Source organism: Rhineura floridana, chromosome 2, assembly GCF_030035675.1.
Source record: "Rhineura floridana isolate rRhiFlo1 chromosome 2, rRhiFlo1.hap2, whole genome shotgun sequence".
Classification (NCBI taxonomy): Eukaryota; Metazoa; Chordata; class Lepidosauria; order Squamata; family Rhineuridae; genus Rhineura; species Rhineura floridana.
In genome coordinates, this window is record NC_084481.1 from 233,205,116 (window position 1) to 233,231,978 (window position 26,863).

Consider the following 26,863-nt stretch of genomic DNA (forward strand, 5'->3'; position numbering starts at 1 on the left):
AGCTGTACTGAAAAAAAGCGAGACTTTTTTTTCCTTCTTAAAAACGTTCTATAACCAGCGAGCCTCCTTCTGTCTAATTCTTATCATTTGGCTTAAATTACTACAATAAAAGGGATTTGTTTACGAATCAGCAATTGAGAAACCTGGGTGAGTCATACTTTTTCTCTTTTAAATAAAATTAAGGAAGAAAGAAAATGTAAACAACTTATATATATATTTTTTACGACAAAAAGCTGGCCTGAATTTGGAATTATTAAAGATTAAAACGGATGAGAGGTAACTTGATTATTTGATGGAAATATATTTGGGACTATTTTTTTTTCCTTGGATTACTTCTTTTTGGATGAATCTGCTGTTCATGTATGTTACTTATTGCTTGGTGTTGTGAACCAGAATTGTTTTGCATTCCTGGACGTAGATAAGAATTGTGCTGGCTGGACTATAATAACAGGCCTGGAATATTAACTCTTTTGTTGGTGGAGGAAAAAAAATAAAGAAATAGACTGCCTCTAAGTTTTGGAACAGTGGTTAATATCAGAAATTAAAGGCTCTTTTTGAGAATGACAACCAGAAAAGCAGCTAAGGCTCAGGAGCGAAGAGGTTCAATTGATCCACAGGAAGGGGCTTTACCCCCAGATATGTTTCAAAAAATAATGGAAGGGATTAATGATCTAAAACAAGAAATGAAAATGGAATTGAAAGATATAAAAGACCATATTAAAATACAAGTGGATGAGATTAAAGGGACAATTGGGCAAATAATAGAGGATGTAAAAAATACTAAAGAAAAGGTACAAATCTTGGAGAATAGAACAGATATATTAAATCTGGAATTAGAAAAAAATTAGACTACATGGCTGTGATTGAATTAAGAAATAAAGAACATTGTTTGAGATTCCGTGCAATCCCTGAGGAAACAGGTGAAGGTATCAGAGATAAAATTGTTAATGCCTTAGTAAAATTTTTGGATTGGAATGAAGATCGGATGGAATTTGAAATAAAGTTTATAGAATTAATTCCAGATATGCAACAATGAAAAAAATTCCAAGAGATGTGCTTGTTCACTTTATAAAAAAGACGACCAGAGATATGGTGTTACAACAACACTTCAACAATACCTTTAAAATTGATGGTAAGGACATACTGGTGATGAAGGAAATTCCTATTAGACTTTTACGTAAGAGAAAACAATATGCTTTCTTTACAGAAAAACTTAAGCAATGCAAAATTCAATTTAGATGGGATGTTCCAGAAGGAGTGATTTTTACATTCAGACAACAGAAATATCGATTGAATACTGTTCAAAAAGCAAGGGATTTCTTGAGAAAAGCTTCAAAAGACATGGAAGAAGATAAACTCAAAGATATGGATATAATTCCTGGGAAACAAAGTCAACAGGAACATGCAGAGGAGGGAAAGGAAGATGATGGATTAAAGGGAGCATCAGGTACATTTTAAAATACACGCTTAAAGATGGAATACAAATATCTAACTTGGAATATAAATGGAGCCAACACGGCGCAGAAGAGAAAGAAAGTGTTTCACTATTTGAAAAAATTAAAATTGGATATAATTTGTTTACAAGAAACTCATATTAAGAAGAAAGATTCCAAATATTTGATTTGGAAAAATTTGGGTGAAGAATTTATTTCTGCTGGATTAAAAAAAAAATGGTGTTGTTATTTACATTAACCCACAATTGCTTCCTAAATTGATATTATTGGATGATAGCGGTAGATTTGTGGGGGTTGAAATTACTTTACAGGGCATAAAAACTTTGATAGTGGGTATTTATGCCCCCAATGAAGATAAAACAAGGTTTTACACAGGACTTATGGAAAAATTGTCAGAGTTTTCATATGATCATTGGTGTGTCATGGGTGATTGGAATGGGGTAATTTCACCAAAAATTGATATACTTTCTGAGAAAAATATTAAAGAGACACAGGGTAAATTACCGAAGATTTGCTTTGAATTGATGGAAAATTTAGAATTGGTGGATACCTGGAGATATATAAATGATAACGCAAAGGAATTCACTTACTTTTCAGAAAGACATAAAACATTTTCGAGGATTGACATGATTTGGATGTCTAAAAATCTAGTGAAAGACATTTCTAAAATGGACATACTACCAAAAACTTTTTCGGACCACAATCCTGTGATATTAACTTTCAAAAAAAAAAAATCTTGGATTTAGATGGAGACTAAATGAATCCTTATTACAGAATGATAAAGTAGTACAAGAATGTAAGAAGAAATTAAAAGAGTTCTTTGAACATAATTTACATAAAGGAACAAATGAAAATATTGTCTGGGATACAAGTAAGGCATTTATGAGGGGATATTTTATTAAATGTAATTCTGAATTAAAAAAGAAGAAACAACAGAAAATGCAATTAATCTTGGAAGAAATAAAACAAAAAGAGGAAGAATTGAAAAAGAATCCAACTAAAGTTTCCATTGTAAATCAAATTAAAATGTTACAGAAACAAGTGTCAATGCTGACAGTTAGAGAAACTGAAAGGAAATTAAATTTTGCTAAACAAAGGACTTTTGAATTTGCAAATAAACCAGGGAAATGGCTAGCATATAAATTAAGAAAAGAACGACAAAAAAATCTTATTTTAAAGATACAAGAAGGAGATGAGATGCTGACAGATAATGTAAAAATCCAAAAAGTTTTTCATCAATATTATTCAACTTTGTATAAGTGTCAGGAAATTCCATCTGAAAAAATAGAAGAGTATATATTTAAACAGAATTTGCCTAAAATTACAGATTTTCAGAGACAAGTTATTAATGGTCCTATTACGCCAAGAGAAATATCACTATATATAGGTAAAATTATGTATGTATAGGTAAAATTAAATTAGGAAAGGCGCCAGGACCGGATGGATTATCAGCAGTGTATTACAAATGTTTGGAGGAGGAACTCTTATTACCTTTACAGTATACAATGAATTCTATTTTGCAAGAGGGGAAGATACCGGATAGTTGGAAAAATGCTAATATAACATTAATACCTAAAGAGGAGCAGGACCTAACCAAAACAAAAAATTATCGGCCGTATCTCTACTGAATAATGATTATAAAATTTTTACAACGATTTTGGCAGAAAGAATGAAAATAATATTGCAACAATTTATTCAGGAAGATCAAGCGGGGTTTCTACCTAAAAGACAATTACGTGATAACGTCAGGAATGTTTTGAATGTGTTGGAATACTTAGAACAACGAAATGATAAACAAGCAGCTTTGATCTTTTTAGATGCTGAGAAAGCATTTGATAATTTGAATTGGAAATTTATGTTTAAGGTCTTGGAGCAAATGATTTTGGAGATAATTTTATAAAATGGATTAGATCTATTTATACATCTCAGAAGGCACAGATAATTGTTAATGGGGGTTTAACGGACTCATGTGAAATACAAAAGGGTACAAGACAGGGATGTTCATTATCTCCCCTTTTATTTATCTTGGTCTTAGAAGTGCTGCTTAGAGATATAAGGCAAGATAAAAGGATTTCGGGAATAAAAATAAAAAAAGAGGAATATAAATTGAGAGCATTTGCTGATGATTTGATAATTGTATTAGAAAATCCTTTGGAAGGAATTAATGCATTGATGGACAAATTAAAAGAATTTGGACCGTTAGCAGGATTTAAGATCAACAATCAAAAAACAAAGATGTTGGTGAAAAACTTATCTTCAAGGGAACAAAATGAGTTGATGGACAAGACAGATTTTAAAATAGAGGGAAAGTTGAAATATTTAGGTATTATTATGACAAATAAAAACTCAAAGTTGTTTCATAATAATTATGAAAAATTATGGACAGAGATTAAGAAAGACTTGTTAAGATGGGATAAATTACAATTGTCATTAATGGGCAGAATATCCGTGATAAAAATGAATGTATTGCCGAGAATGATGTTTTTGTTTCAAACAATACCTGTAATATCCTCTGATTTACCTTTTAAACAATGGCAAAAAGACATTTCTAAATTTGTTTGGCAGGGAAAAAAACCAAGAGTTAAATTTAAATTATTACAAGATGCCAAAGAAAGAGGAGGACTCAGATTACCAAATTTGAGACTTTATTATGGTGCTTGTTGTTTAGTCTGGATAAAGGAATGGTTTTTATTGAGGAATAAAAGACTATTGGATCTGGAGGGTCATAACCTGAAGTGGGATGGCATGGATATCTATGGTATGATAAAGTAAAAGTTAATGTGGATTTTAATAATCATTTTATAAGACGTTCTCTGTTGAAAATATGGAATAAATATAAACCAAGGTTTTATTCGAAAATACCGTTATGTGTCTCAAGTCAAGAAGCGTTTTACAGAAGAGAAATGGCTGGAAAAGAGAAATGGTTAACTTATCAAGAACTATTAGAAAATGTACATGGAGAATATATAATGAAAGAGAGAGAGCAACTGATAAAGGAGGGATATAGCTCTCAATGGTTTGCCTATTTACAATTGTTAGAAAGATATAAAATGGATAAGAAAATATATGGGTTTGAAATAAGTAAATCTGATTTTGAAATAGGTTTGTGTACAAATGATGAAAGTATAATTGCGAAAATGTATAAACTCTTGCTGAAAATGGATATGGAAGAAGAACAAGTAAAAGAGTGTATGGTAAAGTGGGCAAAAAAAATTGGTTATAACATACAAATGGATCAATGGGAAAATATGTGGAAAAAAGGCTTGAGATTTACATTATACTATAATCTTAAAGAAAATTTCTATAAAATGATGTACCGTTGGTACATGACTCCAGAAAAGTTGTCAAAAATGTATAGTAACGTTTCTAATGTTTGTTGGAAATGTAAACAACAAGAAGGATCATTTTATCATATGTGGTGGTTGTGTAAACAGGCAAAATTATTTTGGGCACAGATAGGTAGGATGATGCAAAAAATCTTAAAGATAAATATTCAGTCAAAGCCAGAATTTTTTTTATTGGGTTTTATGGATAAACAAATAGAAAAGAAATATGGAAGAATAATATTATATATGATTACGGCAGCAAGATTATTATATGCACAAAAGTGGAAAATGGAATCAACACCAACAACAGAAGAATGGCTATTGAAATTAATGGACTTAGTAGAGATGGATAAATTGACATGTTTACTTAGAGAAAAATTGACAGATACATTTCTTAAGGAATGGAAGCCTCTCTTAGACTTTTTGTTGAAAGATAAAAATGAAATGATGATAATGGGATTTGACGATTAATTAAGATAGACTATGGAGAAAAGTGATCTTGTATGTATTTAGGGACAGGTTTGATATATATTATATACTTATAGCTGATCTGTGACAAATCGGAAGTCAAGTTTTTTATTTTCATTTCTATTGTGTTATGTTTTTTGATTTTGTTTTGTTTTATGAAAATTTGAATAAAAATTATTATAAAAAAAAAAGTAAATGGATTGGCCATGTTATTGATAGTTTGCTGTCTTACTGAGAGAAAGGGTAAGGACCTAAGTGAAGCATCAGTGGCAAGGTTGATTTCCATCTCCACCCAGTGTTTCTCCTTTATGTTTTTAATTAAGTACACCATCTGACGAATTTGAAAGGCATTGGGATAATATGTTAGATTTGGAATGCCCCATCCCCCTAAATTTGATTTCTATAGATTAAAGTTTGGGCTAATCTAGATTTTTTCTGCTGAAAAATAAATTTGATAATTGTACGTTGCCATGATTTTATGACATTGCTAGATATATGGATAGGTAAAACCTGAAATAGAAATAGGAATCGAGGAAGTAGCATCATCTGTAATGCAGCTATTCTGCCTAGCATTGAGAGAGAGTTATTTTTCCAAGATTTGAGATTACTTTTAAGTTTTCTAATAATTGGGTTATAGTTTAAATAAAACAATGTATTTATATTTTTTGATATAATGACCCCTAGATATTTAAATTTTTTAGCACAAATAGAGATTCCCAATGCTGCTTTAACTAATTTAACTAATTTTTGTGTATTAGGACCTATTGCGTGGGACCGCAATATCTTGTGGAACGCCTCTCCCGCTATGAACCAACCCGGTCACTTCGCTCAGCATCTAAGGCCCTCCTCCGGGTACCAACCCATCAGGAAGCCCGGAGGACAGTTACTCAATCTAGGGCCTTTTCTGTAGTGGCCCCCGAACTGTGGAACAGCCTCCCCGAAGAAGTACGCCTGGCGCCGACGCTTCTATCTTTTCAGCGCCAGGTTAAGACCTGGCTATGCTCCCAGGCATTTTAAGCGTTTAATGTTATAACTTTAAATCTTTTATTTTTTTTGTTTGCTGCTTATGTTTACTGTTGGTAGTTGATTTTATTGTGATATTCTGTATTTTAACCTTTTTGTACACCGCCCAGAGAGCCACTCGCTATGGGCGGTTTATAAATGAAACAAATAAATAAAATAAAAAATAAATATGTCTATAAACAGGGATTCGGATTTGGTGTAATTAATGGTGAATCCCGACATGTCCTTATATTTTTGAAATAAGTTTTTTATGCTATCTGAGAATGCTAGTGGATCTGAGAGAAGGAGGGCCACATCATCAGCAAACAGGCTTATTTTGTGAGTGGATCCATTAAAGTTGTATTCTTCAATGGTGGATTCCTCTCTCATCGCTTGAGCCAAAGGTTCCATGGTTAAGGCGAATAAAAGTGGTGATAGGGGACATCCTTGTTTCGTTCCCTTTTCAGTTTTTATAAATCCTGATTCATATACGTTAATTCTGATGCTGGCTAAGCCTTGTTTATATAGGCCTTGTATAATGTTAATGAAGGTATTTCCAAACTTGTAGTGTTGCAAGACCTGAAAAAGTCCCAGTGTAGCGAGTCAAATGCCTTTAGGGCATCTAGTTTATGATTTCTTTATTGTCATATCTCAAGCCTCCTTTGTCTCTAATGGCTCTCATAAATCCGTCTTTTAATTGAAAATGAGTAAAAGCCACTATGATATCTCGTGGCATTGCAGTACTTTTAGGTTTGGGTGCTAAGCTACGGTAAGCACGCTCCAAATCTAGTGCGGTGACAGGGACTTCAGGGAGTACTTTGGACCACCATGTTGTAATCCATGTCTCCCTGTTCCTTTTCTTCGGGGACCCACGAAAGCGTACATTCCAACATCTTGCTCTGTTCTCCTGTTCATCCAATTTTGTGTTTAATTCTCTATTAGCTTTTAAAAGTAGTTGGACTTTGTCAGAGGTTTTAACACTTAATTCCATGGCTTCATTAGCTGTTGTTTCAATAGCCAGGGTTTTTTGTGCTAAATTATCCAGTGTATCCTTTGTGGATTCAAAGGCTTTTTGCCATTCAGCTATTAATAGGGTATGCATGCTCTGAACTCGAGTCATTACTGTTTCCAACAGGTTTTCTATGTTAACAGACGCCATTTCCCCTTGCCCTGCTTTTCTGTTTTTCGCCACCATTTTGGGCCTTTGTTAGGTGCGATTTTTTAAAACACTAAATTAAGATAGTAAAAGGCCTTAAAGCTTAGCAAATTGTGCTCACAAACGTGCTACAGGGCTTCATTTAACAAGGGTCGAAGAATGAAACAAGAAGTGTTACCACAAAGTCATTGTAGTTGCCGTTAAGCGCTTGGCGGGAATCAGAGCAGTCGTTCTAAGCTGCAGCCAGGTTTCACGTGCCCCCTGGTGGTCAAAGCCACCTACTTCAGCCACGGCTGCACTTGATCAAAGAGAGGTCTTTGCGCCTCCTCCTCTACCTTCCTCTTTCAACAAGCCTTTTAAATAGAGACCTTATCCCAGTCCGCATCTATGTTGTTTTTAAGATGCTTTTAAAGATATTTTTAAAATGTTTTTTTAAGATGTTTTTATTTTTTTTAAAAGATGTTTTGTTTTTAAAATGTTTTCAGTGTTTGTCTTTTTTTTTTTTCTTGTTGCCCTGGGCTCCTTCTGGAAGGAAGGATGGGATATAAATTTAATAAAATAAAATAAATAAAACAGATGGGAGGGTGGGTGTCCAGTTCTGGCATCCAATGAAATGCAACCACCTTTAAGGGGGCTTGTTCAATGTGGGAGAGGCCAAGATAGCTCAAACAGGAACTTGGCAGGAAGAGCACACAGTCTCTCGTGCACAGTGGATTTTTGAGGGGATATTTACTGAGACCTTTTGTGGGCACCATAGAAGGTACCGGCGGTACATTGGTGGCCTCTGATACAGGGCCTTTAACAGAGGGATATACTTCACAAAGTGCAAATGTAGAAATCGGCATCGGATGCAGTTTCAGAATCTCATTTTCAGTTGAAGAGGAAGTTGTCAGAGGCACCGAGGCTTGGAACCAGGCTTCAAAGAGTTGAGCTAACAGTTGGTGAAGTCGGGGGGCAAATAGGTAAGAAGCCAAAAGGGCCAGTGACCTGCAAGCCAGAGCGGCTGATAGCTCCATGTCAGTGGGGCAGTGGAATCTACTTCAGGTTTTAGTCCAAACTTTCAATGCGCTGTCCAAGGTGCAACCCAAAGCACTGTTGCAATCAGGGCTGGATGTTGACTCTACGTCAGTGAGGCAATGGGATCTACTTCAGGTTTTAGTCCAAACTTTCGAGGAGCTGCTTCAGCACCATGGACGGTCCCTTGAAAGTTCGGACTAAAACCCGCAGGGGATTCCACTGGCCCAATGACATTCATTCATTGGCAATCGCTCGTGGCAGAGTAAGATTGTCTTCCAAGATAAGATCTTTAACAGTGGGTCTGTGACTGCGGTGGCCAATTCTGGATCCACACAGCCTCCCACAGCGAGGACACAGGTGTCCAGATGGAAGATGGCAATGAAATCCACTCCAGGTTTTAGTCGAAACTTTCAAGGAGCTGCTTCAGCCCCTTGGACAGCCCCTTGAAAGTTCGGACTAAAACCCAGAGGAAATTCCACTGGCCTAATAACATGGAGCAGTCACTGCCTGCAGGAGAATTTGTCTTTTCTCCAGTGTCAATAGCATGCAGACTAAAGTGCAATCCTAAACACATCTACTCAGAAGTACATTACTGGGGCCTATTCCCAGGCAAGCCTAAATTATTAGAATTCAGCAAATACTCTCAACTTATTTAGCTTTTATTTGGTACAGACTTCTTTCCCCATTGGGAGGGAGAGGGGATGTTTCTTGTTCCCAATGTATAGTTTAAGTTCCTTTTTAGTCAACAGAGTGAAGAAAATGAACAACTATTATCACAGTCCACGGCCTCACTGCTCTCTTGCACCCCATTTTAGCCACATAAAAGTCACAGGCAGCCAAGTAAAGTTACCAAGCAAAAGTGTAGGCAGTAATCCTCAGCAGACACTTACTTTGGAGCAACACTGAATTCAGTAGGACTTACTTCTGCGTAAATATGCATAGCATTGGGCTGTTAGCAAGTCTGTGGGAATGGTCAACTCCCAGAAAGCTGGTGAGAAGCCCAAGCAGAAACCTACCTACCCTCTCCACCCCTTCTCCACCTTTAAAATTACCCCCCTTCATTCATTCATTCATTTCTATCCCGCCCTCCCTCCCAGCAGGAGTCCATGGCGGCAAACAAAAGCACTAAAACACTTTAAACATCATAAAAACAGACTTTAAAATACATTAAAACATCTTTAAAAACGTTTTTTTTAAAAAGCTTTCAAAACTTTTTTTAAAAAGGTTAAAAACATCGGTTTTAAAAAAGTTTTTAAAACATATTAAAAAGCAATTCCAATAAATACCTTGACAAAAGAAGGACTCCAGCTTTCCCCAACAACTTCCAGGCCACAAACTCGGCTATCCTCTTATCTTCTCCAAAGGTCTCCTTGTGAGTCAGAATGAAGATCAGCGGAAGGCCAAGGCGGAGGTGGGTGGTGGAAACCTTCTCTGGATCTTCTGTGGCCTCCACCTGGAGAGGGGGTTTTGGCGTAAAGCTCTCGTTACACTGGAAAATATTACACCTGCTCATCCTCCACAGGGCTGAAGGCTTGCTTTCATTGGGACACAGCAACAAGCAACAGCACAAGCCCAGTTGCTGGCAACTGCAGGAGAGTGCAGTTGTGCTCAGGTCCTGCTTGTGGGCTTCACATAGGGGTAAGTTGTTGGCCACTGTGAAAGCAGGATTCTGGGCCATATGGGACCCCTTTGGCCCAATTCAGCTGCAGGTCTGTTCTTACGTTCTTCTCAGCAAAGGATAGTTTCTGAAAGCTAGCACCGGGCCCAGAACTAGCCACAGACAAGCTGTCTCCCTTCATATTTTTTGCCAGACCAACGTAACCAACAAATAAATGGTTCTTTTTCTATCAAAAGCTGGTCACATTTATTTTTATTTATTATCATTCCATAAATAAATATCTATTTCCTCCAAGGAGCTCAAGATGGTGTACATTAATCTCCCCCACCCTTCACAACAACCCTGTGAGGCAGGTGGGGCACAGAGAGACTGGCCAAAGGTCACCCAGTGAGCTTCGAGGCTGAGCGGGGATTTGAACCTTGGTCTCCCAGGTCTTACATCGTGGCACTCTAACCACTACACTGCATTCGCACTCATGCCCGTGTAAGGCAGAGCTTCACACAAGAGTGAGATGAAGGCAGAGCTGCATAACATAATTCTTCCTTCTAGCTCAGAATTATCTCTACACCAGCAGTGGCTCTCCAGGGTTTCAGGAAGGCGTCTATCTCAGTCCTACCTGGAGAGATGCCATGGAGGAGAGTGAACTTGGGACCCTCTGCATAGGTTCTACTGCTGTCCCTCCCTCAAAATAAAGTAAGATTCAAGTCCTCAGCGTTCTGAATAAAGAAATAAAACAGGAACTTCACGGTTGAGTGGGGATTTTAAGCCTGGTCTCCCAGGTCATAACATAAGAACAGCCTGCGGGATCAGGCCAGTGGCCCATCTAGTCCCACATTCTGTCCTCACAGTGGCCAACCAGTTGCCCATTACAGGAAGCACAAGCAGGCCCTGAGCGCAACAGCCAATTTCCTCTCCTGCGGTTTCGAGCAACTGGTTGGAAACATACTTCCTGTGACTGTGGAGGCAGAGCATAGACATGATGACTAGTAGCCGCTGATAACCTTTTCTCTCCCCTACACCCCTCCCAAAAAACATAATACTATTTTTCTCGCCATTCGCCGCAAGCTGCTAGTCCACTCAATGCATTCATATTCCAACATGCCTCGAAGTACATTTGGAATAAGCAAGTGATGGGCAAAGTGGGAAGGAGGTCATGGCAACATCCCCAACCATACCACGAGGGGTTCCTCCATCAGCTTCAGGAACTTGTGGATGTTCAGCGTGGCCAGTGGCTGATCCATCAGAGTCCTTCGGCACGGCTGGGCCGCATCCTCAGCCACCTTGCAGTGGCAGTAGAAGAGTTTTGAGGACGGCACGTCAGGCTCTCTGCTGCTATAGGAGGAATGCACAAGAATGTCAATGCAGGATCTGACCTGGCCTCCTATGCACATGCGTTCCTAAATGTGGACATGCTCAATGTGTGGGGGAGTGCGCACATGAAGACGTGCAAGTAAAGTTTCTCCACATTTAGAAAAACATGAACTGGACCCAAAAGTAACACTGATATGCTAGGAACATGGGAAGCTCCCTTCATGTTTTAATTGTTGTAAACCGCCCAGAGAGCTTCGGCTATGGGGCGATATACACATGTAATAAATAAATAAATAAAATACTGAGTCAGACCGTCGGTCATAGAATCATAGAACAGTAGATTTGGAAGGGACCTGTAAGGCCATCGAGTCCAACCCCCTGCTCAGTGCAGAGATCCAGATTAAAACATACCCGAGAGGTGGCTGTCCAGCTGTCTCTTGGATGCCTCCAGTGTTGGAGAGCCCACCACCTCACTAGGTCCATCTACACTGACCGGCAGCAGCTTTCCTAGCCCTATCTGGAAATGCTGGGAATTGAACCTGGTACCTCCTGCATGCAAAGCAGATCTATACCCCTAAGCTACAATCCGTCTCCATCGGTGCCTTGGATATGGTGTTCCTCATGGAAAGTTTGAATTGAGCCATTTCCATTACACAACTGGTGACTCTGTTCTGTGGTTGCTTCCCCCCTCTGCTGCCCCTGAAGAATTGCTCTGCTGCAATCCGGTTGACCGGAAGCGGAATGAAAAAGATGGTTCTACGCAGCATCTAATGCAGCACGGCAGAGTCCCCATGGCCAACACTGACTCAGAAGAAAGTCTTGCTCAACACAAGTCCCTTCCAAGTCACTTCCTGTTTGCAAGTTCTGCATGTTTTATTAGGGACATAAGATGAGATAATTCTCTTACTTTATTAGGAACATAAGGTGAGTCAGACTATCTAGCTCAGTACCGTCCACACTGACTGACAGTGGCTCATCAGAGTTTCAGGGCAGGGAGTCTCTCCTATCCCTACCTGGAGATCCTGCCAGGAATTGAACCTGGGACCTTCTGCATACAAAGCAGATGCTCTACCACTGAGCTATGGCCCTTCCTCTGTTCCTTCCTATTATTATTATTTGATGTATATCCCGCCCTTCCTCCCAGCAGCAGCCCAGGGCGGCAAACAAAAGCACTAAAAACATTAAAACATCATAAGCTGTGAAACATTAAAACAAAACATCTCAAAAAATGTTACTTTAAAAAAGCTATGTAAACATCTAAGATTTAAAACATTTTTTAAAAAAGAAAGTTTAAGAACATATTAACAAGCAATTCCAACACAGACACAGACTCTCTACTTAAAAGGTTTGTTGAAAGAGGAAGGTCTTCAGTAGGCGCTGAAAAGATAACAGAGATCGTGTCTGTCTAATACTTAAGGGGAGGGAATTCCACAGGGGAGGTGCTGCCACACTAAAGATCCGTTTCCTATATTGTACAGAACGGACCTCCTGATAAGATGGTATCTGCAGGAGGCCCTCACCTGCAGAGTGTAGTGATCTGCTGGGTATATATGGTATAAGAAGGTCCTTCAGGTATCCTGGTCCCGAGCTGCATAGGGCTTTGTATACCAAAACTAGAACCTTGAACTTAGCCCAGGAGCTAATAGGTAGCCAGTGCAGTTCTTTCAGCAGTGGGGTGACATGTTGGCAATACCCTGCCCCAGTGAGCAGTCTCGCCGCATTTTGTTAAGCACAGCTGGGAAGGTAATGAATTGCCACTTTATTAGTCAATTTCCCCTCTGTTTGCCATTGTGGGGAAGCATTAATTACTGTTCTCCTTTCATTATTTGTACACATACAGACACTTCCTCCCCCTTTATACCGAAAACAGTGCTATTCCCCTATAAAGGAAAGAAAGGGGGGAAATCACGAACAGATAACAGAAGGAAAACAGTCATTAAGCTCCCCACGCAGAAGAAAGAGAAGCTGACTAACTAAGGCAGCCTTCCCCAACATGGTGCCCTCCCAAGCCAGCCAATGGGAGTTAACAGTCCAAAATATCTGGAGAGCACAGGTTGGAAAGGCTCTGCTTCAGACATATAAAGAAGCAAACTATGGTTCTGAGCTGCTTGTTTCCTTTCAAACTCCACCCACCGGTCCACCTCTATTTTTACTAATTTTTCACTAGAAGCTAAAATGATGAAACTGAGGCTATCACACTTTGGACCCATCATGAGAAGACATGATTCACTAGAAAAGACAATAATGCTAGGGAAAACAGAAAGGGGTAGAAAAAGAGGAAGGCCAAACAAGAGATGGATTGACTCCATAAAGGAAGCTACAGACCTGAACTTACAAGATCTGAACAGGGTGGTTTATAACAGATGCTCTTGGAGGTTGCTGATTCATAGGGGCGCCATAAGTTGTAATTGACTTGAAGGCACATAACAACAACCCTAAGCATGCCACAATGGAAAAGCAAGGTCCTCCTCAAATGTCTCACAGTAAGGAAATTATCACAATACCTTTCATACCCAAGCATTAAAAGAGCAACTATTCTAAAATGTCTAAAAATCTAAAAATTAAAACTAAACTCTGGTGCAGGGGACTTATCCAGAGCTGGAACAACTGCTGGAACAACTTGTGTGTGTCAATTCAGACATCATGCCAGATTATTAGCACAACCCATAGTTTGCAGGCCCATATTTCTTCCTATACTGGCTTGCCAGCCATTTGCAAACCACGGTCTGTCAATTCAGACATCACATTAAACCATGGTTAGGTTTCCTTAACCATGGTTTGACATGATGTCTAAAAGGAGCTGTTCTTTGTGTAAGCCCAATTGTTCTAAGATTTTTCTGCCTGCTAAATGTTTACTTCCTGATATGTATATCATGCTTTTTTCCATCGTGGACCCTAACATGGCAACATACCCATGGTACCCAAGCAGTCACCCACCCAGGCACTGACCAGACCCAGACCTGCATGGCTTTTAGTAAGATGGTGGCTTTCAGACCATACCCTGGTTATTATTGTTCTAACCATTCGCTTCCTTCGCTAATGTTTATGGCCTGACATTTAGCAAATAGCAGCTGAGGCATAAAGCTGACCGCTTTTCTGTTAAAATGCCTTCATTTAACAGTGGCTGCCTGCACTAAGCTCTCTTCCAGAATCCAAGGGTGGAAAAGAGAAACAGGCTCAGGGCTGATAATGGACGATATAGGTGGATCTCCCTTTGTTTCCCGTCTAACTTTAAAGAGGCTCTAAGCAGGGATGGCAAATCTGTGTTGTTGGACTCCATCTCCCATCAGCCCCAGCCAGCATGGCCAATGGTTAGGGATGATAGGAGACATAGTCCAGTAGCATCTGCAAGGCACCAAGTTAGCCATCCATAGTTTAAGGCTTGAAGGAAAACCAGAGACTTGCCTGGTCTCTTAGAGACAATTTCTACTTGCCCCAGGCAACCAGTCAATTGCAAGCTTGAGTTGGAGTGCACTGGAAAGGGGGAGGGCAAAGAGTTGTGCTCATTTTGAAGGCCTTCCTCTTTCAACAAGCCTTTTAAGTAGAGACCTTATCCCAGTCTGTGTTGGAATTGCTTTTAAAGATGTTTTTAAAGCTTTTTCTAAAAAAAATGTGTTTTTAAAGATGTTTTGTTGCAGTCTGTCTTGTTTTAATATATTTTAAAGTCTGTTTTTACGATGTTTTAGAGCGTTTTTAGTGTTTTGTTTGCCGCCCTGGGCTCCTTATGAGAGGAAGGGCAGGATATAAATTTAATAAATAATAATAATAATTTTAAAGTTTGTGCTCACAACTAGCTGTTCTTCACACCAAACCCCGTAATTGCTACCACCTCCTCTTTGCTGTACATACCGAATGCTCCTCAGAAGAGTCACCTCCGTGGTTAAGGCAAACTTAACAGAGGTATAAACAAAAGCAGCCTCCATCAACGCTCTGTGCTCTAGAAAAAGAGAGATTTACTCAGGAACTCTTCTTTGCACCCTCTTCTCTGCCTCCACCTTCCCCCTATACCACCCCAAACCCTGCAAATCCTGGCCAGGAAAAAATCACAGCCTTTTTTGTGGGGGAGGGGGGATTGTATACATATCTGTATCTATACAAACACCATCATCAACATTATTACTATCACCATCCCCAAAGCAGCTTACAGAAAAGGAATGTAATGCAATCCAAAATTAGACTAGAAAACAAAACTAAAACTTAACTAAATTTCCAGTTAAAAGGGGAGTAGACTCTTAAAGCTCAAGATCACTGAGCATTAAGAGCATCTTGGAGTATACCCTACATCAGACATCCCAAACCAGATGCCCTCCAGCTGTCGTTGGACTCAAACTCCCATCAGCCCCAGCCAGCACAGCCAATGGGAAGGGACGCTGGGAGCTGCAGTCTAAAACATCTGCAGGGCACCAGGTGGAGGAAGGCTGTCCTGCATCTGTGCAACTACTGCTGTTCCTCCACTCTTAAAAATCCTTACATTTTTGTCCTTAAAATTGTTAATTTATGGATAGTCTTGGTCATCAGGTAATTATGGAATAATAATAGTTATAGCAGGTGACACCATTTTTAAGCCAAGAAGCAGCAATTTTTTATCAAGACTTTTTTTTTGAAAGCATCCTCAGCCATCAAATCCAAACACTGACCATCCAAGCGCCTTGAGCAAAAACTGCCTTTCTAAGCACGAACAAAGCTCTGGAGCAGTCATGTCCATGAATTTTGGGAGGAACAGGCATGGCAACTCCTCCATTGCCTAGTTAAGTGGCCTGACCTTTTACCTGCAGTCCCGACAGCCTGGACGTAGGCAAAGACCAGGTCTGACTGACCCTTCAGAGCATCTTCCACCTTCTGGAGGTCCACCAGGGTCGCGACGTATTTCACTTCATTGAAGAGGAGAGCACTGGGAAGAAGACACAGAAAGGGACACGCAGACCAGAGGTGAGGAACCTTTTGCAAACTGAGGGCCACATTCCCTTCTGGGCAGCCTTCGGGGGACCAGAGACAAAAGTGTGTGGAGCAACCCACCCTACCCCAATTTTCCCGTTGTATAGTAGGCCAGTTCCTACACACACACATCCTCTCTATCCAAGGCAAACAAAGGGCACAATCGGAGTTCAAAGACACATTCTAGCCAGGAGCAAACATTCAAGGAAGGTGCAAAGTAAAGAAAGTGAGGCGTGTAGGCTAGGGAAAGTCTCAAGGACCAAACAGAGAAGCACGGAGCACCGTATTTGGCCCCAGGCCTGAGGTTACCCCTGGTTGGAGTAAACAAAGGGCAGTTCTCTTACCAGGTACACACTTTAGAAGGCAGCTGATGAACACTGGAATGACACCGGTGCCCCTCTAAGAAGGCAATGCTGATGGCCTTCTGACATTAGAGTAGGGCCCCACTCATACAGCAGGGTATGTTCCGGACCCCCGCTGTAAAGCGAAAACTGCTAAAAAGCAGAACCCATTGAATAGAATGGTGCGCGATGCCCCAAAACCGCCATAAAAGCAGAACAAGCACCATATGAGTGGGGTTTTAGCCTAATTGCATCTAATTGAGACCGCTGTATTAGCGAATCACTGTAAAGCGAAGCGCTGTAAAGCGGGGCCCTAGTGTATTTATTTATTTATTTATTACATTTATATACCGCCCCATAGCCAAAGCTGATAAATGGGAGCAAGTCCTGAATCTGGGACCTTGGGGGGGGGGTCCAGCAGAGGTACAGCTTGTGCATCACCACAGAACAGAAGCCAAAGGAAGAGGGCCTGCAAGGAGACCTGCAAGAGCCTCCTGTGTTGACCACAACAAAAAATTGCAGCGTGGGGTGCTCCTCTCCAGGGTTCCAGACAGCCATGCCCTTTTCCAGCATATTCCATTCCATTCTTCTCCCCATGACCCTATTTCTCCCTCTCAACAGAGGTGTGACATTCTGTGACCACACAGCAGGCTTATGTCCTCACTAGACTGCAATTCAGTTCCTGCCCCCTTTTTTTCTCCTATGGAGAAAGTCCCCCGAATGCAAAGCATGTGGTCTTCCCCTTGGAGCCCCCCCTCTCCCCGCCAAGCCCTTGCTGACTCAGAAGGCAGCAACTATAACAATCCTCTTTCAGCACCAAATGAAAGGCAGCGAGCGGTCAAAAAAACCTATACTAATCCCCAAACCCACCAAGCCAACCAAGAGGTGGCAAAGTGACTTACAAGAGCACATTTGCCACGATGGCGTCCACGCTGAACAAGGCATCCGTCGGGAGTTCGCGAAGCAGCACTTGACCCCTGGAGATGAAAGTAAGAGCATAAGAACCTGCCGGATCAAGCCAGAGGTCCACTTGGTCCAGCATCCTGTTCTCACAGTAGCCAATTGGATGCCCCAAAGGGAAGCCCGCAAGCAAGACCTGAGCGCAAGAGCACTCACCCCACCTGCAGTTCCCAGCAACTGGCATTCAGGGCATGTCGCCTCTCACCATGGGTAGGACAGAGCTGACAGCTTTGGAAAGGCCCTGAAAGGTGGTTGTCACAAGTCCCATTGTCAGGGGTCTCAGAGGTTGTAACGGAGACTAAGTTTGCTACAGTTAGGGGTACCAGTGCACATGGGGCAGCCTTCGCCAACCTGGGGTCCTCTGGATATGTTGGATTACTGCTCCCATCAGCTGTGCTGGCTGGGGCTGCTCCAGAGGGCACTAGGTTGGCAAAGGCTGCCATGGGGCAAAATTAACACACAGCCCACTCTCCTGATTCCTCTGTTAGGCCAGGCCCACTGCAACAAGGGACCCTGTGCTCTGTTTCTGCCATCATTAGTGTTGCTGTTGTTTACTTATTTATTTATTGTTTGGTTTATATCCTGCCCTTTCTCCCAGCAGGAGCCCAGGGCAGCTGTGTTTGTGGTTCTGGCTGTGTTTATGGTTGTGATTGAGGTTGGTTTATGTTGTGGTGGCTGCAATTGTGGTTGTGTTGTGTTTGTTGTTGTGTTTGTGTTTATGTTTGTGGTGTTTGTGTTGGCTGTGATTGTTGTGTTATGGTGGTTGTGTTTGTGTTTGTTATGTTTTCATTTGTTTGTTGTGGTGGTTGTGTTTATTGTTGCTGTGTCTGTGGTGGTTGTGATGGTTGTGCTTGTTGTGTTTGCAGTGGTTGTGGTTGTCTTTGTTGTATGTATTAGTGTTTGTGGTGGTTGTGGCATTTGTGGTTATGTTTCTTGTGGTTATGTTTCTTGTGGTTATGTTTCTTGTGGTTATGTTTGTGTTTGTGGTGGTGGTTGTGTATGTGATGGTTGTAGTGTTTGATGTGTTTGTGGTGGTGTTTGTGTTTGTTATGTTTGCATTTGTGTTTGTTATGTTTGTGTTTGTGGTGGCTGTGTCTGGTGGTTGCGTTTGTGTTTGTTGCGGTTGTGGTGATTGTTGTGGTGGTTGTGTTTGCATTTGTGTTGTGGTGGTCATGCTTGTGGGTGGTCATGCTTGTGGGTGGTCATGCTTGTGGGTGGTGGTCGTGCTTGTGATGGTTGTGGTGGTTGTGTTTGTGGTGGCTGTGGTGGTTGTGTTTGTGGTGGCTGTGTTTATTGTGGTGGTTGTGTTTGTGTGTGTTGTGGTGGTTGTGTTTATGTTTGTGTATATGGTGGTTGTGTTTGCTGTGGTGGTTGTTTTTTGTTGTGGTGGTTGTGCTTGTGATGGTTGTGTTTGTTGTGGTGGTAGCATTTGTGTTGTTGTTTGATTGATTGATATCCCGCCCTTCCTGCCAGGAGGAGCCCAGGACTGCAACCCTCCTCCATGCTGCACCCACCTATACAAACAGAGTCATTTCTTGCTATTGTTTATTCAGCTGCCACCACATCAACCACTCACCTGAAAAGGTGTGCTTTCCCCAAGGAACCGCCCTCTCTGCAGTAACTGGATGCTTTTCCACTGTGGCAATTAACCTATGCGGAAGAGAGCAGGATGTCCTCAGATCCTTGCTGAGATAACTTAGGAGGAGCACTTTGTATCATCAATTCTTATAATTATCTATGCAGAATGGTAAATAATAATAGCAAATGTGTGAAACTTAACAGCCAATTCAACAGCAAGGAACTTAGGGACAGGGTCACCTTGACTTGCATCAGCCGTTAGTAGGTGTTTGAAACACGACGCAATCCTTGTGACACTTGTCATTTGTCAATGTAATTTGTATGTTCATTTGAACGCAGCCCCCACCTAAATGTCAACACTACATCAACAATTCTGGGGGCCAAATTAGATGATACCCTAAATGTAGCCTTTTAATGTGCCTGAATTTATGTTTTTTAAAAGCAACTAGGGAGAGTGATCAGGATGGGTGCCGCTGGGGGGGGGGATTAACCTCCCCCACCCCCTCACCATGGTACTGATTAAAATCCATACCCAAACATGCAGAAGCTGCATTTGGGCCTGGAGGGAAAGTTCCATTGATGTCAATGACAGCATCCCTTCTGGAACAGTGACTGCTATAACTAAAAAAAGCAAGCTACATTAAATATAATTGTGCATTTAATGCGGGGTGGGGGAGACCTCAGGCCCAGGGGCCAAATGAGGCCTTCCAAGCTACACCCCTCACTGGCCCCACTCTGTGCCCTCTGAGCACTTCTACCCGGCTGGAACATGCCCTTGGACTGCGATGATGTCTCGCTTGCCTTGATGGAGACAGGGGTGTGTTGAAATCTCTGATTTTTGCATGGCTGGAATACAGCCTACTGTCCAAAAGGCAAGAGTCACATCTGTTGCTCCGCCCACTTCTGACTCTGGCCCCGCCCACTTCTGCCTCTGGCCCTGCTTACTTCTGCCTCTGGCCCCGCTTACCACTGGCTTGTAGCCCCAGAAGGTCGCCCATAAAGCAACACAGCCCTCGGGGCTGAAAAGGTTCCCTATCCCCCATTTAACATTGGGCCACGGCTGTGGCCCAGTGGGCAGAGCACTTGCTTTGCATGCAGAAGGTCCCAGGTTCAGTCCCCAATGGCATCTCCAGGTAGGGCTGGCAGAGAGCCAAGCCTGAAACCGTGTACAGCTGCCGCCAGTCAGTGTAGACAATAGTAAGCTAGATCATGGATCAAGGGTCTGACTTGGCAGTTTCCTACGCTCCCAGTTAATTCAGCTCTTTATTCAGAACTATGAGGACTAGAATCTTAGATACCCTGGGTCATGGCTCAGTGGGTAGAGCATCTGCCTTGCATGCAGAAGGTCCCAGGTTCACTTCCTGATATCTCCAGGTAGGGCTGGGAGAGTTTCCCTGCCTGAAACTCTGGAGAGCAACTGCCAGTCAGTGTAGACAATAGTAAGCTAGATCATGGCTCAATGGTCTGAGTCAGAATAAGGCAGTTTCCAATGTTCCTAACATAGAATCATAAAATAGTAGAGTTGGAAGGGACCAATTAGGCCATCAAGTCCAGCCCCCTGCTCAATGCTGGAATCCAAATCAAAGCATTCCCGACAGATGGCTGTCCAGCTGCCTCTTGAAGGCCTCCAGTGTCAGAGAGCCCACTACCTCTCTAGGTCATTGGTTCCATTGTCATATGGCTCTAACAGTTAGGAAGTTTTTCCTGATGTCCAGTCGAAATCTGGCTTCCTGCAACTTGAGCCCATTATTCCGTGTCCTGCACTCTGGGACGATCGAGAAGAGATCCCGGCCCTCCTCTATGTGACCACCTTTCATGTACTTGAAGAGTGCTATCATATCTCCCCTCAGTCTTCTCTTCTCCAGGCTAAACATGCCCAGTTCTTTCAGTCTCTCCTCACAAGGCTTTGTTTCCAGTCTCCTGATCACCCTTGTTGCCCTCCTCTGAACCTGTTTCAATTATTTGGCTTGCCTCCCTCACCCCATCAGAAAGAAGGCTTGGCCCAGCCTTCCGTGTCTGCTGCGGCACTGGAATTTCGTAACATCCAGACCCAACATGTTTGCCTCCTAAAGCCTCACTCCTGCATCTCCTTGCCAGAGGAAATCTATCCCTAGGGCTGTCAGTCCCAAACCTTCTTTCCTCCCTATGGACTACTTGAGAATTGCTGAGGGTCTTGGGGGGGCACTTAATGATTTTCCTGCCTGTTGCAGCAATCGTAATGCAAGCCCTACGTGCAGTATGATTTTTAATTATATTTTTACAGTCACGCCGTGGACCATGTGACCTGAAGGAACAGCACAGACCTCTGCTGGTCTGTGGAACAGTTTGGGAACCCTTGCTGTAGGAGAAGGGCTGTAGCTCAGGGGGAGAGCATCTGATTTACACACAGAAGGCTGCAGGTTCAATCCCTGCCATCTCCAGCCAGAGCTGGAACAAACTCCTGCTCAACGCCTGCGGGGGCTCACTGCTGGGCAGAGTAAGCCACTTTTGCCAAGCTGGTGTCCTCGGGTGATTTGGACTACAGCTCCCATCACACCTAGCCAGTTGGAGCAGACAGTTCTGGACCAGGTAGACAAATGGCCTGACTTTCATATAAACCGGTTTCCTACATTTGTTACGTATTTGGAGCAACAGAGAAAATCTTTCCTTCTACACTCAGAAATTTGTGGGCAACTGTTGGCTAAAGAGGGAATATCTATAACAAAATTTGTTGTTACGTGCCTTCAAGTCGTTTACGACCAGGGCTGTGGAGTCGGAGTCGTGGAGTCGGAAGCAATTTTGGGTAGAGTTGGAGTCGGTAGAAATGTACCGACTCCAATTTCAAAATAAAAACTTTCATAGGAATGTAGGGAAGTTTTCTTGTTCAGAAATTTTAATCAAATAAATATATTTTATGTTCTATCAATCTAGCCTGATGATTCACATGGTGATGATGAAATGCCTTGTGCTACCATTTTACTACAGCAAATTTGTTATTACTAGTTAATATACATTTGCCATTTATGAAGGAGTCAGAGTCGGAGTTGGACAGTAGAAAAACAGAGGAGTTGGAGTCGAAGGTTTGGCGTACCGACTCCACAGCCCTGATTATGACTTATGGCAACCCTATGAATCAGCAACCTCAAATAGCATCTGTTATAAACCAGATCTTATAAGTTCAGGTCTGTGGCTTCCTTTATGGAATCAATCCATCTCTTGTTTGGCCTTCCTCTTTTTCTACTCCCTTCTGTTTTTCCCAGCATTATTGTCTTTTCTAGTGATACCAAGATAGTGACCACTTAAACTATATTGGACCTCGGGAGGAAAAAAAAGAGTCAGTTTTCCTGAGCTATTTATAAGGCAGAAAAACAACACTTTATTGTACCTTTAAGACAGAAATCCCATAATCTCTCAGGGCTTCTATGGAGTTCTCCAGCTGTTCCAAGAAGATGCCAGCAGGTGGAGAAGCTGGAATATAAACAAAAGCTTGCTTTGCCTCATGAGCGCAATTGTCATTATTGTTAAACATTTCAGGAATGCTGTTTAATGCACAGATACCCAGCAAAAAGGGGGGAGGGCTGCTGTCACCCAGGCAAACATAAATTAAATTTATAAACAGCAGCCAAAATGCAGAATTCACTTTCAAATGTGGGAACTGAAACAGAGATCCTTGTGCTAATGTAGAAAGGGCATTGAGTAGTGGATTGTGGGCGTTTATCTTTCTTGTGATCTAAGGCTGCGATCTAATGCATGTCTACTCAGAAGTACGCTCCATCGGGTTCAATGGGACTGATTTCCAGGTAAGCACGTATTGGATTGCAGCCTTAGTCTCTGCAATTATCAGGGTTTGTGGGATTTGCTTTCACTGTCCATCTGTTTTTTCTGTACGTTTTTGCTCTTACTTTATTTCAGAGTCCCCGCTTTGGGACTGAAATAACAATAACTACAACTACTACTACTACTAACCAAATGTAATGAAAATGCAATGATGAAAAATACTCACTGTCCCTCTGAAAATAAACCAAAGATGCTTTAGATGCTTGCAACCTGTTGAAATGCTCCTGAGGAACCACGTCTTTTGCCTGGCTTCGTGCAGGCACGTAGGAAGCCCACAAGAGGAGGAGGAGGAGAGAAAAAGGGGCCGTCCAGCCATTCAGATGCAGCAACAACATGACTTCAGGCATTCGCAGTTGTCGCAGGGGGATCAGATCTTAAAAATAAATAGTTATAGCCACAGTTTAAACAGAGCACAAGGCCTGTATTTGGAAAAGGTTCAGAACAGGGCAACCAAAATGATCAAAGGGATGCAACAATTCCTCTACAAGGAAAAGTTACATTATGGGCTTTTTAGGCAAGTAATGGTGGGGGCGTGATAGAAGTATATAAAATTATGCATGGTGTAGAGAAAGTGGATAGAGAGAAGTTTCTCTCCCTCTCTCATGGTGCTAGAGACTGGAGCCATCCAATGAAGACGAATGTTGGTAGATTCAGGACAGACAACAGAAAGTACTTCTTCACACAGTGCCTAGATAAACTACGGAATTCACTACCCACAAGAGGCAGTGATGGCCACCAGCTTGGATGGCTTTAAAAGAGAAGTAGAGAAATTCATGAAGGATACAGCTATCCTCCATTATATAATTGATTATGTGTGGTGTAGTGGTTAAGGCGTTGGACTTTAAACGTAGTTGATAGAGAACCAGAAGAACTATGGAGTGAAGTCACAGACATTATCAGGGAAGAATGCAAAAAGACAATACCTCTAGTTAAAAAGAGAGAAAGACCTCAACGGGTGACTGAAGAAACTCTTAAAATGGTTAAAGAGAGAAGGAAAGGAAAAAGAGACAGAAACACGGTTAGAACCCTAAATGATACAATACAGCGAGGGACAAAGAGAACTATTACAATAGTAATTGTAAAGAAGTAGAAGAGGACAACAAAAAGGGAAGAACAAGAGTTCTATTCCAAAAGATTAGAGAAATGAAAGGGAAATTTAAATCAAGAGTAGGGATGTTGAATAATCAACAAGGGAACACAATGACTGACCAAGATGAAATAAAAGGAAGATGGAAGCAATACACTGAAGAATTCTATAAAAGAGATGCAAGTATGACAGATTCATTCACGGAGGAACTGTATGATGAAGAACCAGAATTTTTAGAATGTGAGGTGAAAGCTGCTTGGAAGAAACAAATCACCAGGAACAGATGGCATACCAACAGAGTGGCTACAAGCTACTGAAACTGAATCTGTCCAAAGTTTGACAAAAAATTGTCAGCAAATGTGGAAAATAAAACAATGGCACACAGACTAGAAGTGTTCAATATACAGCCCAATTCCAAAGAAAGGGGATCCCAGGGAATGCAGTAATTATCAAACTATTGCCTTAATATTCCATGCAAGTAAAGTAATGCTCAAGATTCTACAACAAAGGCTCTTGCCATATATGGAGAGAGAAATGCCAGATGTCCAAGCTGGATTTAGAAAGGGAAGAGGCACCAGAGATCATATCGCAAATATATGTTGGATAATGGAACAGACCAAGGAATTTCAGAAGAAAATCACCCTGTGCTTTATAGATTACAGCAAAGCCTCTGATTGTGTAGATCATGAAGAACTATGTAATGCTTTAAAAGAAATGGGAGTGCCACAGCATCTGATTGTCTTGATGCGCAACCTATACTGTGGACAAGAGGCTACTGTAAGGACAGAATATGGAGAAACCAACTAGTTCCCCATCGGAAAGGGTGTGAGACGGGTGTATTTTATCACCCTATTTATTTAATCTGTACGCAGAACATATCATACGGAAAGCGGGATTGGACCAAGATGAAGGAGGTGTGAAAACTGGAGGGAGAAATATCAATAATTTAAGATATGCAGACAATACCATACTATTAATAGAAACCAGTAATTATTTGAAACGAATGCTGATCAAAGTTAAAGAGGAAAGCACAAAAGCAGGCCTACAGCTGAACGTCATGACAACAGAAGATTTATGTAACTTTAAAGTTGACAATGAGGACACTGAACTTGTGCAGCATCCTATGGTTGCCTGGGACTGATGGGTGCTCTAGTCCAAAACATCTGGAGGGCATCAGATTGGGAGAGGAAGTGGCACAGTGTATAATACTCACTTTATGTATCCAGGTGATACTTGGAACAGAAGATTTATGTAACTTTAAAGCTGACAACAAAGACATTGAACTTGTCAAGGATTATCAATACCTTGGCATAGTCATTAACCAAAATGGAGACAATAGTCAAGAAATCAGAAGAAGGCTAGGACTGGGGAGGGCAGCTTTGAGAGAACTAGAAAAGATCCCCAAATGCAAAGATGTATCACTGAACGTTAAAGTCAGGATCATTCAGACCATGGTATTCCTGATCTCTATGTATGGATGTGAACATTGGACAGTGAAAAAAGCAGATAAGAGAACAATCAACTCCTTTGAAATGTGGTGTTGGAGGAGAGTTTTGTGCATACCATGGACCGCGAAAAAGACAAATAATTGGGTGATAGAACAAATTAAACCAGAACTGTCACTAGAAGCTAAAATGATGAAACAGGTTATCATACTTTGGACACATCATGAGAAGACATGATTCACTAGAAAAGACAATAGCGCTGGGGAAAACAGAAGGGAGTAGAAAAAGAGGAAGGCCAAACAAGAGATGGTTTGATTCTGTAAAGGAAGCCACAGACCTGAACTTACAAGATCTGAACAGGGTGGTTCATGAGAGATGCTATTGGAGGTCACTGGTTCATAGGGTCAGCATAAGTCGTAATCAACTTGAAGGCACGTAACAGCAAAACCAGCTATCAATAGCTACTAGCCCCAACGGCTATGTTGGAGGCTGTATATGTCTGAATACCAGTTGGCTAGGGATCACAGGAGTGGGGTAGCTGCTGTTGCCCTCAGGTCCTGCTTGCAGGCGTCACATTATTATTATTATTATTATTATTATTAATACCCCGCCTTTCAGCCAAAGGCCCTCAAGGCAGCTTACAAAAAACACAAATATAAAAATACAATATAAAATACATCAATAAAACAATACAATTTACAAAAGTTAAATAACTGCTCTTAGGCTAACAATATAAAGTGCACAACACATGAGGGGAAAGGGACAGGTAAGAACAAGGAAAAAAGCACGCTCAACCACCAGTTCTGTAGTTGGGCAGTTCTATACTAATAATGAACAAAGGGCATGTGTGCACTGTAAGTATAAATGTAGAAAAACGGCTGTGCTCCCAGTTCATTTTATTTGGCTCAGTTTGGAGAGAACACAAACTCAGGTGTCTGACTGCAACCAAACTGGAATGATGCCACTAGTCGGGAAATGTCTCCCAGCTGATCTATGGAGTTCTACACTGCTCACACACATATTTCTCTGTGAAAATCTTACAGACAAGGAATGGGGAAGGAAAAAATGGCTGTTCTGATGTCTGAATCAGCCTACAGATGCTTCTTTTTCCATTTTTCATTACAATGGGTATACAATAATGGTAGAAACATCAGATGTAGGCGACAGATGCTTTAAATTGTCACAGACTTTGGCTAATGTATGTACTGGCCCACAGTACATACTGTACTGTACATACATTAGGGCATCTGGTTGCCTACCGTGAGAACAGGATGCTGGCCTAGATGGTCTGCTGGCCCGATCCAACAGCCAGGCTAACTAATCCACCACTTTACAGCTTGGTTAACCTT

The 26,863-nt window shown here is 41.4% G+C and overlaps 1 protein-coding gene and 1 non-coding gene across 8 annotated transcripts in view; both read right to left on the reverse strand.

Moving 5' to 3' along the window:
* The window catches only part of TXNDC16 (thioredoxin domain containing 16), a 70,539-nt gene that overhangs the window by 34,830 nt on the left and 8,846 nt on the right, over nt 1-26,863 (reverse strand). For 6 of the 7 annotated variants that reach the window (XR_009760798.1, XM_061612540.1, XM_061612535.1 and 3 more), the window contains exons 2-9: nt 23,149-23,355; nt 22,531-22,613; nt 19,165-19,238; nt 17,531-17,605; nt 16,122-16,243; nt 15,202-15,289; nt 11,217-11,373; nt 9,710-9,876 (exon numbers count right to left, since the gene is read on the reverse strand). Coding sequence is in view for 6 of the 7 variants with exons in the window: in XM_061612540.1 (XP_061468524.1) it covers nt 9,710-9,876; nt 11,217-11,373; nt 15,202-15,289; nt 16,122-16,243; nt 17,531-17,605; nt 19,165-19,238; nt 22,531-22,613; nt 23,149-23,329 (947 nt within the window). In the remaining variant the exon portion in view is untranslated. The remainder of the gene's footprint in view (nt 1-9,709; nt 9,877-11,216; nt 11,374-15,201; nt 15,290-16,121; nt 16,244-17,530; nt 17,606-19,164; nt 19,239-22,530; nt 22,614-23,148; nt 23,356-26,863) is intronic. The other variant, XM_061612539.1, reaches the window with a different exon arrangement.
* On the reverse strand, nt 12,370-12,439 carry TRNAT-UGU (transfer RNA threonine (anticodon UGU)). The gene has a single exon. It is a non-coding gene; the product is annotated as a tRNA-Thr (tRNA).